Source organism: Dysidea avara, chromosome 3 (genome assembly GCF_963678975.1).
Source record: "Dysidea avara chromosome 3, odDysAvar1.4, whole genome shotgun sequence".
NCBI classification, from domain to species: Eukaryota; Metazoa; Porifera; class Demospongiae; order Dictyoceratida; family Dysideidae; genus Dysidea; species Dysidea avara.
In genome coordinates, this window is record NC_089274.1 from 7,337,413 (window position 1) to 7,351,481 (window position 14,069).

At 36.7% G+C, this 14,069-nt stretch overlaps 1 protein-coding gene across 1 annotated transcript; it reads right to left on the reverse strand.

The window, feature by feature from the left end:
• Positions 1 to 8: 8 nt before the first annotated feature.
• Positions 9 to 3,622, reverse strand: LOC136249167 (MORN repeat-containing protein 2-like). The gene is made up of 6 exons (XM_066041118.1): positions 3,482 to 3,622; positions 3,383 to 3,427; positions 3,218 to 3,334; positions 356 to 390; positions 220 to 308; positions 9 to 173 (listed from the first exon to the last, which is right to left on the reverse strand). The coding sequence occupies exons 1-6, from the start codon at positions 3,522 to 3,524 to the stop codon at positions 74 to 76; spliced, it is 429 nt and encodes a 142-aa protein (XP_065897190.1). The 5' UTR covers positions 3,525 to 3,622; the 3' UTR covers positions 9 to 73.
• Between the last annotated feature and the right edge of the window lie 10,447 nt (positions 3,623 to 14,069).

Here is a 14,069-nt window from a genome sequence, read left to right on the forward strand (position 1 = left end):
TGAAATGCTCTAATAAAGCAGTCACAGTATTATTATGAATGATACAAATGGTATTGTGTATATGTACAAAACGCTATGATAGCTTCAGCGTTAGTCCATTAGCTTTCTTTCCATTGAATGTTCCAATCCAAACTCTGCCTTCATTATCTGTAAATTCACTTGGTCCCTCCATCCTAGACAAACACATTCAATAATTCACTCAACAGAAGATTCACAAACATGTTGTTGGTAAAGTTTCCAAGATATTTTGAGCCATCTGAAAATGTGTACTCTCCCTTGCCACTGTACTCTCCATTAACCAGACTACCCTATAGAAGATGATGATTATCATATCATAGTGTAACAAATAACTGACCTTATATATTGAGCCATCTGGATATTTTATTACACCTGTATATGAAAACATAATATGTAAAACTATGGCAGATCACTATTGTATTGGAAAAATGAGATTGCTAGCTTTGAATAGTACTTATATCATAGCAAGTTTGCTACTAAAATGACGTCAACACTCCACAAATCATGTTACCAACTGAGTAAAAATCCATCATTTACACCGCTCATTCCTTGAATTACATTTCATTGTCTTTCTGTTATCAACAGTAACAAAGGAGTGAAATTTTATGTTGAATAGTCTTGCAGTTGGAACCTAGATTTATACAGCCCAACTAATACAGTAAAAAAATCATAAATGAAAGCTATGAAGACAGGACTAGCTCTTCACTATGAACAGGTAAGGTATAGCACTTTCTCTGTAATCCTCAGTGTGCACAAAGAAGAAGGCCATTTCAACAAACTATGATGGTGAACTTCATTTCTACTGCATCAATCATACATAAGCTCCTATAATTCAAGTTTTGTTTATTGTACAAACACTAAACCAAGACTTCTTACTTTTCAGTTATGAATAGGGAAATTCAATGGTATATAGGTTTCATTGATTTGAGCCTTGTATCAAAGTGGTTAAAATGTACATAATTTTTATGTGGCAAGCATAATTTTATCCAGTTTATTCCAATACAATTTTTACAGTAAAATAGAATTTTGTATAAGTGGCATTTCTTTTGCACATAATAAGAATGAAATAGAATTTACTTACCAAGTTTTGCGATATAGCCATTAATACAATTTTAGTGTGCCTATCACAACAAGAAAGAGCTGATCAGAAACGGGGAATTTGTGTTCATAGTAAGTGCAATGAACACAATAATTGGTATAGAAGCTGAAGGCATATCTTTTACACTTTCAGTATTGTTCGCTATTAATAATTGTGTCACTTAATTCACTACTGAAGGTTTTCAATCAACAGCAATTAGCTATTCTAACACATTTATGAAGGGTTTCCATACACGAGTCTCAACTATCAATGTACAAAGCTTTTTAGAGGCTAAGAAATTACATATGCACTGCTGAAAATATTCTAACTATGACATGTGGTATTTTAACACATCACAATTGCGAATGAATGTATTGTGGGTCGTATAGAAAGAAAGGTGTGAACTGCAGGAAATAGACTAGTTATGAGAACTTCTCCAGCGGCTTAAGCAGAGTAACTGGAATGGGGAGCCCTATCCATAATTCTAGTGACAAGTTAAAGCCTAACCTGCATTTTCTACCCATACTTTTGTATGAGATTTATGGTAGTCATTCACTGTCAAAAATTCTGGGGCATGCCACTAAATTTACATATCAGCATATTGATAATAAAGTGAGCATATAATAATCTATTGTTGTAGTCTGAAGTGAAAAAAAAAATTATGACTTGTCAGCATAGGAGGTTGGAAATGATAACGTGCCTTTAGAAAAAATTACACTGAAAATAAAGAGTGTGGATATTGTAACGGAATGTGGTATCATATTGTTGTTGTCTTTAGGTAACTGCTAAAAGATGTGTCAAGTAGGATATTGCTAAGGGCTTTTACAAAAGAAAAGTTATGTTTACACAAGCAGTCAAATTAAGTCCTACAATTTGCTAGTTTGTATTACGACTATTGAGGCTCATGCGAATTTAAGTAAAGTACCTCAATATTTTAAGTAAGGCCACTTCAAATAAATTCTCTGCTTCCTACCCACTGCCTGCATCTAGTTGCTGTCAGTTCTAAATATTCCATTATTTCATATTCTTCCATTATTTTCTGGTTATTCTTACATACGACAGGTTCTGTGTAAAAGCCATCTTGAAACAATGTCAGCTCATGTGTCAGCAGTGCTATCAAGTCGGCACAAACTCCACGTTTATGTTATTTTTGCAACTTAAAAAGGAAGGAACAAGCTTAAGCATGCTTTTATGCAGCTTTTTATGATTGTACCAGGCAAACTTGAAAAGCTGCCAATCTTATAATGAAATGGATCGCCCACCTACATGCAAATATGTCTTGAGTCCAGGATGGGAAACAGAATTTATTTGAAGTGGCCTAACACTTGAAGTGCTTCCAACCTTCTGTCAGTATAAAAACAGGTTAAGCTAGCACGTGTTGGCTTACTGTGCACAAAGCAACACAATAAAGTGAACTATTAAATATACCATATAGAGAGAAACTTTGGCAGGGGTAAACTGTGGCAAATAGCAAGCTAAATTGCATTTGACAAAATAAATTTTGGTGAATTCAAGCTCAATCTATAGCTATAAAGATGCAAATCTCAGGCGCTACGAGTAATTGGCGGGTTAAAAATTTGGCGAATTTGTAGCAAATTGCCAAATTCACCAAAGTTTTCCCCTGCCAAAGTTTCCCTCTACAGTATAATGTGAGTAGAACGTATATAAGGCCAGGCAAACTTGATAGCTTGTTTCTTCGGATTTTCATGCAGTCACTTTTCATTATTTGTTATTAAAGAAAATACTCAAATCAAGCTGTCTGTTACTTTAAGGTTAGTTAAAGCCTTTTAAGAAGTAGTACTTACGTTTCACCACCATTTCTGAGGCGCAAGTGACATTTGCTATGCTGTAAAGTGATAGCCAGCCTTCTTAGCATCAAAATACGTGTGCATGTATTTGATAACAGCAATACTACTGAAATTAGAGGCGGTGGGGTACAAAGGGATGCGGGTGAGGATGAGAAACAATTAATCAAGTTTGCTTGGCCTAACTGTCATGCAGACAGATTATAGCTTCATCAAATATAAAATAATCCACCAGCAAGCCGACAACATGTACCAAGTAGGCAAAGTGTATGGCAGTCTCCACAATTTACATAGCACAAAAAGAGATGGACTGTACCTTCTCCATTCAGTTTGTCGTCCACCCAAATACCAGAGAACTCAGTTCCATCGCTAGCATAGTGCACTCCAGTTCCTTGTCTCTCCGTTTTGTCTGATTGTTTAACATACTGACCAACTATACAATATATTTAAACATCGAACAGAGTAACTTGACAGAAATTACCGTATTTTTCTCCGTTAGGGAAAATTAGCGTGTCTGTCATCACCACTACGACAACACAGCACGAGATTAAAGCGATGATGCGGTTATATAAAAGGTTACCTGGCGATGCAACTGATTTGCTTTTCTTCACCTTCCCAGCCATGTCTTTGGTGCAAACTCAGACAAAGTGGGTGATCATTAATTAGCAGACATCATCAGGAGTTACTATAGCAACTAAGGTGTTGCACGTGATGCTGTGCGAGCCAGTAGTTCGCCTCGTATCAACAACAACTAAGATTGGTCATAGATACGTTTGATATCGGGACTTCTCTTGGGTACTGTTATCGAGACTGTTATTTATTTCCCAGTATTTTTTTTACATGAGATATTTACAGGCTATACAACCACAAAGATATAAAACACTTAAACAGTGGGCAGAGAGGCAAACTCTGCCCAGTCCTGGGATGATGTTATCGTTGCCATTACAGAAGCAGCATTGCCACGTTGAACATCAATGGCAACTTTCTGAATCAAAAATTGGGTGGCCCTGTTATTAGCCATGATCATCAGTTTCTCAGTATCTGATTAGTCTGGCTACCCCGCCCCCACACAAAAGAAAGAAAAGGGCCTGGCTACGCGAGACTAGTATCTGATGGGATCAGTAGGCCACTCTAAATAAATTCTCTATTTCCCGTCCACCGCCCGCCGCATCTGGTTACTGTCATCTAAATATTCTTACATTATTTTACAGTTATTCTGCGCGAGCTCAGTAAAAACCAGTGTCAGCTCACATGTTAGTAGTGCTAACAAGTCAGCACAAATTCACTGAGGTTTGTGTTTAATTTTGCAACTTAGAAAAGGAAGGCACAGGCTTTTATGCAGCTTTCCCGAGCTTTTTATGGTTGTGCCAGGGTGCTAGCTAGACAGGGACGCAGCCCACGGTCCGGAATTGGCCGGACCACTTTTCAGCTACTTGGATTTGAAAAAAGATCGATATACTCTAATAGAGCAGTCATCATAATATACTCTAATAGAACAGTCATTGCAATACTCTAATAGAGCATTTGGTATAGAATATAGCCACTGTTCTACTTAGTCTAAGCCATTACATCTATGTTAATTGTCCTCAAATCACCCAAAAGTTCCAGTGCGTCATCTGCATTGTACTGCATTGGGCTAATTGATCACGCATGTGAGCATGTCATGCATGCATTAGCAGTTACAAACCCAATGACTTCTGTATCTCAAAGGACTAAGCTTTCACTGAAACTTTGAAAGTAAAATTAGCTATAAAATTGAATTAATTGGCGCTGTAGTACAAAATTACCAGTATATATCCTTAATGTTAACAAAAAGGAGAAAGAGGCTTTACAAGTAAAATAGCTTCCAGATGCCATTTCAGAGCATCTATTTTCAAAAATTTTCCTGGGGGAGCATGCCCCCAGATCCCCCTAACTTGGCATGCTGAAGGTGCTTAGCACATGCAGTTGAGTATCACATGATCTAAAAAGCACATCAGATCAATAAGAAGTAGTATGACCTCCATTGCAGTCCATGGATGGCCGGACCACTCAAAATCTCTGGGCTCCGGCCCTGCTAGACGTATGCAAGTGGCTGTTTCACTTAGTTTTCTGCCATTAGCTACATATGGAGAACAATGATGTGTTAAGCTCACCATCCACCTACTTCGATTGCTGGAGGCATGATAGACAACACTGTCAAGACGTAAAGCCACTGATATACTGTGAATCTACACCATTTTGCAAAAAGAATGGAACACAAACAAAAGACAGAGCTATACTGTAAGTCCATGATTTATAAGTATTCTACTGCAGTATTCCAAAATAGCTATAGCTATGTCAGGCTGAAGTGATGTCTTCTGACCGAGTGAAAAGTCAAGCAGTCATTATTGATTAATGCTGCGGGTTTGAAGGCATTGGTTAGGAAATTCCAGGCAACTAATTGGAGCATTTCTGGTCACACCGTGAAGACGTATCTGAGTTTGATTATACCCATGCAACCAATACTGCCAAGTCATACTACATGAAGCTGGTTTTTGATGGAAAATGTAAACCCTACTCTACTGTACTGCATGATAAATGCTACAGTGAAACTTTAAAATAACAGTACTAACTTTCCAGTTGCTATGCAATTCCATGCACATGTTGGTACATAAAAAAGATTATATAAGATGAGAAACCCGCTCCATTTGACCTCCCATGCAATCAATTAGATTGCATTCATTATCTACATTCTTTGGTTTGTAATTCAATATTAATTTTTAGGCTGTGTGGTGTGCACAGAAGAAGCCATCGTCCATATGATGTAATACAATGCAGTGGTCAGGAGTGGATCCATGGTTTGACAAGGTTGAGGGGAGGGGGGAGGGGAGGGTGAACCATGACCAGGGCAATAGGTAGTGATATAAAGCTGGGGTCACAGCCCCCCAGAAGCTATAGGTATTTTACATGTTTCAGGGTTGAATTTTTTGATGTAGAGTACATAGTTATTTACAAAATATCTAAATTTAAATCATACTTTCTAAGTGGCCTAGAGCAGCTATAAGCCTAAAGTAAACTGTAACTGCAAAGGACCAAGTGAATTTAATTCATAGCAGGCTACACAACTAAGTGTGTCCATGGGTTGGTGCTGCAGATGATGCAAATTTTTATACTCAGCGGAGGAGGCTTCTTAATAGTGTTACTTAATTACGCTATTAGAGTATTTGATAGAGTATCTCGGATCTTTTTTTTGGGAGGGGGGCATGTGCCCCACTCTGAATCTGCCACTGGTGGCCCCTCTATTATCCGAACCATTGGGCCCTGAGTGTGTTCAGATAATCAAAAACTTCGGATAATAGAAGCCCATACAGACCCCTGTTCAATTACTCTAATAGAACACACACTTTAGACAAAATACTCTAATAGAACAGTCATCTCCTGAATTCGAATAACAGAAAGTTTGGATAATGGAGGGACCACTGTATGTATGTTTTACAGTATCACTAGCAAATAACAAATTTTTATCACAGGGCATTTAGATATTGATTGTGTAATATGTTGCATATGACAAATAATTACACAACTGCATTATAGCAGAAAGTGAATGCTTTGTATCTATACAATATTAATGAAAATCATCACTGACAAGTCCATCTTGATACTGGCTATAACTAGGGACCCGCCGATTATGCTGGCATAATTATGAGCGTAATAGGTGCCTGAAAGCATTGAGCATAATGCTAGCATAATAGGTAGAATATTTATGTAATAATATGAATTCTTGCTTATCAAAATAGCTATCACAGAAAGATCGATATGCTCTAATAGAACAGTCAGCAACTCTAATAGAACAATCACATAGCTGACTGTTCTATTAGAGTATATCGATCTTTTCTGTGATATGCATTTTAACAAGTAAGTTTGTGCTTCAGCCACTTATTATTTATCCATAAATTGGAAATTATAGCAGAGCATGAGAACTGAGGCATAAATAATTGGGCATAATTTGAGCATAATAGGTAAGTATTGAGCATAAATTTAAGCATAATAGGTAAATTTTTGAGCAGTGCAGCATAGCATAATAGGTAAAATTATGAGCATAATCGGTGGGTCCCTAGCTATAACTGAATGTGTGATCAGGTATATTTAGCTGTGAAGTGCTATGCAAGTGATTATCTGAATTTACATGTACATGTAAACTACTCATCAACTTCTCTTTCACAGTTTGTAATGCAGTCACAACATTACAGTGACATGAGTAGGTGAGGAAATGATAGAACACAATTGTACAAATCTGAATAAAAGCCAAACCGATCATGACATTTGTGACAGTAGAGAAAACACTACCACTACCCTGATAGGATACTGCATACATTATAGTGAGGTTTAGTAGTAGTAAGAGTTCTTGAGTATTTACTAGTTTGTTTTTATGGGGACAGACAGATGCATAACCAATGCTAAATATGATGAGTAGCATAGTTAACAAAATTAATCTGATAGAGACAGGAAAGGCATAAAATTCAAAAAATAAACTCCTAATGATCAAGTGTACTGCAATCCAATAATAGTATTTGTCTTTGTGTGATCCCTGAAATGCAGTTTGAAACGATTAATTATTTTGAATTTTAAAAAGAATCTTGTAAACAACAAAATGATGTTGAAAGGAATTAGTAGTAAGAATAAGACAAGACATGTGATGAACAGTATGGTAAACTTTAAACCAAACAATGGAACACTGGCATCAATAGACCACACTAACTGTTGATCACCACTTGGTAGTTGCGTTATGGTAGAATAAGATAACAAGACTGTTAATACAGCTCTGAGAACACTAGTGTAGGATAGCAGAAACAATGTAGCTAGTACAGGAAGAGATCTAGTATATGTCCATCGTAGTATTCTAGAAGAGTAATGACTTGCTACAATAATTGAAACAGCAATGACTATGAGATATAAAGGGAAGAACAACTGCAGGAACACCTTAGCATACCCATCCATTCCATTGCAGAAACATGTTTCAATACCCAAATCCAAGTTGGCAAAAGAAATAAACACTCTGAGTGGTTTACACACATTATCATTTACTAGGAATACAGAGTCATTAATGCTAATGATGTTAGCATAAAATATTATTCCATTGATAGTTCCATTAGTGGCTGTGAGGTTGAGAAGATAAAGTAAGACTACCAAAACAATTCCAGCAAGTATAACTATGATAGTGATGAGAATATGTATATTAGTACAGTGTATACACCTTGATGATCTAAATACCATACTAAGTGAATGTTGACACTGTGAACACAAGATACCAGTCCTGTTAAACTGACACTGTAAATCAGGATTAAGTAAATTAAGATGTGATGAGTGTGGTAGACAATAATCCATTGGACAATTATGTGATATTAAATATTTAGTGTTATTAGAGTAATAATGAGCAGTTATCCAAGTGTTAGCAGGACGTGTGATAGTTGATTGATCAATGTAACATGTGTCAATGTGAATGATACTAAGATCAGGATCACAATCACATGTTCTATTTTGCAATGTCAATCCAACTGGACAAGGTAATTTTATGCTTCGTAAATGTTGTACAAACAAGGTGATACTGCTAGAAACAATTCGCACTTTTGTTCAGATTCAGCAACAATAGGAAAATTGAACATTTTGGAGTTATTAGTGATTGTGCTAAACAAAGGACTTTGCTGAGCAATTGTGCAAGCTGATTTTGGTAGATCTGTATTGTGACTTTCTGCATATAAACTAGTTTGTTTAGTGTTATTTGGCATACAAAGTTCAACTTGCAGTGTTTGTCCAGGATGCACAGATCCAAGTAAATCAACACTGCAGTTTGGCACATTATGTTGACAATAGTATATTGCACTGTGATAATTCAACTTGCTGTGATCCTTCTTGATGATCTGCCGGTTTATAATCCTGGAATTATAGCCATAGTACACTGATGCAAGTACTCATTTGCAGTGTGAAATGAACTGGTAAAAATGATATTCACAATGTTCATTTGATACCTTATAACAGTTCATGTAAATAGTAGTTGTAATTGAAAGTGATAGAGTAACAAATAGTCCAGTGATTTTAGCCAAAAAAATGGGTCAACCTTTAACTAATTGCAACAAAAACATTTTCAATTGTTTCTGGTACAGAAAAATGTGCTCTACAACATATCAAAAGTCTTGGTGAGTCACATTGGGGGAAAGTGCTTTTTAGTGACCTTTTATAGCCATTTTTAGCTTTAAAATATGATTTTCAGTTCTATTTCATCTGTGCATTATCCAAACCACTCAAACGTGGTATTAAATGATTGGTCTTACCATAAGGAACAATGTGATACTTGTTTGGTGTCAAAAGTTATAACCTTTTTACCTGTCATTATTTAGTCCCGCCCATGCATATAATTAAATTTTGTTTAAAGCAATTTCTTTCTGGATTAATGACACTTTAACCTTGGCAGGAGACATGTTTTCACTTTTCACAACAGAGGGTCATGATGAAACCTTAGATGTATTTGTTACCATGGAAACACATAAGTACTTTGTAAAATGATTGTAATAATTATTGTGAGATATGAACAATACTTCAGACAGTATATGTATTACGGAAGATGTACACAACTGAGTTGGTGCAGTAGAAATGAGTGTGATACAAATAATAATTATAGTTACTCACTTTGCATCTTCATCAGTACCATCACCATCATTGTTTTCAATTACTTCTGAATTAGTACATCCCGACCCTCTGCAATTGCCACAAGCAACATGCAGAGCATTTCACATTGTGCTTCTTGCATGTGCACCTCATACTGCTACAGTCAGTTACATCTGATAATTCTCAGAAGCTCATTTGGTGCTGGTGGAAAATCAGTAGGTAATGGTGTAAATTATTTTCATTCCACCCCATTCTAAGGGGTTCATTTCACCACAACTACCTTTCCGCTCCAATATTTGCGAATAAACTTAAAGGCTATAGTATTTTGCAGCTGAAGTAGATGACAAAGTTTGTGGATGGATAAAAAATGTGTTTGTGGCAATTTTTTTCACTAAAATGTTTATAGCACAGAGAGTCTAGTGACTCACCAGGTGTCCCATTGTACAAAGTTACTAATGCTTGTTGCTCTGCAATGGAAATTTCTTCAGGGGTAGCTGACTCTTTAGCAAATACAGGTTTGGCTTGTTCTCAAAAGTGTTCAGGAATTTTTAATAGATAATAGCCCTTTCCAATACCATACAGGTGTGAAGTAGTGTAATTATAGCCAAGGACTGCATGTAGAAAAAGGGTATTACAGGACCTAATTGTTTCTTGATAGCCTTGACGTTCCACTCTTTGAATATGAGACTCCAGACTGGCATGATAGCATAATCAGATACAGTACATGTAACTGTCAGGCTGACTTTAGCAGTGTGAGGTGCACATGCAAGAAGCACAATGTGAAATGTTCTGAATTAGTACATCCTGACCTTCTGCATGTTGCTTGTGGCAACTGCAGAGGATCGGGATGTACTAATTCAGAAGTAATTGAAAATGACAGGGGCGGATCTAGGATATATAAAGGGGGTGGGGGGGGGGGGGGGGGGCTAACTCAAGGTACTAATCTCTTGGGTAGAGGTGTGCAAAGCATGCTGGAACTAGGGGGGTCTGGGGGCATGCCCCCCAGGAAAATTTTGAAAAACAGATGCTAAAATACTGCAATTTGGAGACATTTCCACATAAAATTCATAATACTTTCTGCCTGTAGATATTTTATATACTGCCTTTAGATTATAGGTATGGCTCTCTGAAGCATTTTGCTAATGGAAAAGTTTGGGTAGGTACAGACAACCAAGTACATGATGCACCCCTCTCACAATTGCACAACACTGAATAGGTGCATGTTAGAATAATAATGTTGAAAGTGGAAAAATTTGAAATTTGAACAATACAAGATTGAATCTGAGAGTATTTTCAATGGAAATTGTGTACCTGAATTAAGTATTGCCATACATGTTAACTACACAAGTAGATGAATGAAGCCCTTTAAACAGACCAATTCACTTCATTGTATGTATAGGTGTCGCAGTGGAAAAATTCCATAACAGGACCAACTACATGTTTCCAGTGAATGTTCTATTAGAGTAGTTAGCTGACTGCTCTATTAGAGTATCTTGATCTTGTACACCTCCAATGCTGATCCGGGTCCTTGTTGCATAAACTTTAGCATAAATCCACTGCGATAATACCTTAGAAAGATGTTTATAAGGTGGTTTTATGAGTATTTGTATTATTAGTGATCATATAATTATGCTAAGACAAAATTTCATTATAATACTCAGCATATTGATCAAGTAAAGCCTAAATATGAATGGGGCTTCAGCCCCCAAACCCCCCCCTGAACGATAATGATGATGATGTTGATGAAGATGCAACATGAGTAACTATAATTATTATTTGTATCACACTCATTTCTACTTTAAACTCACATCAACTCAGTTGTGTGTACATCTTCCGTAATACATATACTGTCTGAAGTATTGTTCATATCTTATATTAATTATTACAATAATTCTACAAAGTACTTATGTGTTTCCATGGCAACAACTACATCTAAGGCTTCATCATGACCCTCTGTTGTGAAAAGTGAAAACATGTTTCCTGCCATGGTTAAAGTGTCAGAAAGAAATTGCTTTAAAACAAAATTTAATTATATGCGTGGGTGGGACTAAATAATGACAGGTAAAAAGGGTTATAACTTTTGAACAGATTAAGCTATTGACACCAAACAAGTATCACATTGTTCCTTATGGTAAGACCAATCATTTAATACCACATTTGAGTGGTTTGGATAATGCACTGATGAAATAGAACTGAAAATCCCATTTTTTATGCGACTATAAAAGGTCACAAAAAAGCACTTTCCCTCAATGAGACTCACCGAGACTTTTGATGTGTTGTAGAGCACAGTTTTCTGTACCAGAAACAGTTGAAACTGTTTTTGTTGCAATTAGTTAAAGGTTAAACAGTAAAATGACTGGACTATTTGTTGTCCCTGTTCCTCTTGTATGAACAGCACACATTCTAACCCTTTTTACTCTCTAAGTAACTAAGTGTAGTATAGTTTGTAATTATAGGCAATTAGTTAAAACTTGTAATCAACTACTGGTAGTGCTTGCCTTTAGCTATCAACCACCCTATCTTAATCATTAACTATTGTTGTCAATTACTTTTTGTATTAATCAACCATATTTGTACATGTATAGCGTGGCTGTACAATATTACATTTGTTAGTATTACAGATTAGATTAAAATAAAAGCAATAATGCTTCAGTCATTGAACATACAACTCTAACTGGTATATCAGAATATCTTCTAAATCAGCTGGGTCATCTCTACATATCCTAACTTCTATGTCATCAGTAGTTATAGTATTCAAATGGCGGTAGAACCAAGGCTGGTTAGTGGTATGGCAACAGAAGTTGGGGTCAAAACAGCCAGAAGTTTGCCATAGGAAAGTAGACACATAAATTTTACCACCTAAAACCCATTTGGTAACTTTATTTGCAGTGTCACAGTAAAAGTTTTTGCCCACATATTCAGGAGCATTGTGTCCAGCCTTTTTGCCACAAGGACAGTTTGAATCATATTGTAATGTTCTGTCTTCATTTGTAAGACCTACTGCATAAGTCCATATGTGCTGACGTGGGTCACCATGTGTTATAGATATCCCATCTACTTGGGCACTACTTCTACTATTAAATGCATCTGGTGTTCCCTTTTGAAAACCTGTCACTCTTCCACAGACATTCTGATAGTTTACTACTTGATTTGTTGAGAAGATCGCACGATGACATCCTGAAGAGTTACTCCGTGCTGTACAGAAGCTGGTATCATTGTGCCAGCCATTATTCCATTCCAAGGGACAATTACTCCCATTAATACTTGCAATCGTTTTCCAATTACCCTGTCCACATGTAAAAGTGAGTGGTTCCATTTTACAATGTTCCCATTCACCATTAGCTAAACGATAGTATCCTGGTTTATTGTTTGTTTCTGGATATCTGTGATTTATTTGTGTGCAAGATTGGCCTGTGTGTTCCATGTCACAATATACCTGTTGTAGTGGATTGGTAATCCAATAATATCCTGACTTGCCATCGCTGTCTGGGTTCATGTCAAAAATGTCTTCACAGGATCTTCCAACAAAGAAAGGAGAAACAAATTCATGATCTCTGCATTGACTGGCCATCACTTGTCCCATATGACTTAATAAATATATTACAATGATGGAAAGCATTGCAATTTTAAATCCTCCTTACTATTGCTGTACATAAACATCATTGAACTTTTATATGCATCTATCCTTCCAGCAGCAGAAATTTCATATAGGCCTATAACTTGCATGTACCAGAACAATCCTATTAGTATAAAATTTCATACTGAGAATATTGTAATATACACTGTCATCTTGTGACACAGTGTGTGAAAGCTTATACATATTATCATGTACATTATACACTACTGTGCTGTGCTTCAATATAGTAGGACAAAGTTACTGAACAGAACCTGGACCAGTTTATCAGATTCAGGCTCACACTATTGTCTGGGGGCCAATTTTCCCTCTTGGATTCAGTTGGTACCTTCTAATTCACTACTTGGTATTCCTTAGCCAAGTGATTATACAGCTACCGAGCTTCATTGGGGGGTGTTTGACATGTAATTCTCTATGGTGAGTGTGTTGTATGTGTATGTGCTTGTGTGTGCACGTGTGTTTGTGTGTATTTGGGTGGATGGAACGATGGGTAGGTAGGTAGATGGATGGGTACATGTGTGTCAGGTATGACCACATGACACAGGCAATTAGTCCTGCACAAAGATTTTCCTGCACTGACTCTTATATAGTGCTGGAGTGCAGCCCAGGATTTGTTTGATAGGTGTATGTGTACTGGTCTTGCTTTGTGTATGTGCATGTGTGCGTGCATGCGCGTGTGTATGGCACAATTGCCTGGTGGGCAGTAACAGTTGTGACTGGCTAATATGACTGGTACTCTAGTGCAATCTGTCATTTGCTGTTTTTTAATCAGTGACCTATAGCTAGTGAACTGCACCGGAGTTGCATGTTGCAAGCCTGTAGTATGACTGTAACCATGTTGGTAATGTGTAAAACCAAGAGTTTATAATATATTGTGAACTCTTGTTAGAACCCTATGACGAGTTTTGAT

Bases quoted from the DNA above. Each gene is read 5' to 3' on its own strand.
- LOC136249167 (XM_066041118.1), bottom strand. From the start codon at position 3,524: ATGGCTGGGAAGGTGAAGAAAAGCAAATCAGTTGCATCGCCAG. The intron at 3,428-3,481 runs GTAACCTTTTAT...GTGTTGTCGTAG, and splicing joins CAAATCAGTTGCATCGCCAG to TGGTGATGACAGACACGCTA. The intron at 174-219 runs GTTTGTGAATCT...GTGTTTGTCTAG, and splicing joins GGAAACTTTACCAACAACAT to GATGGAGGGACCAAGTGAAT.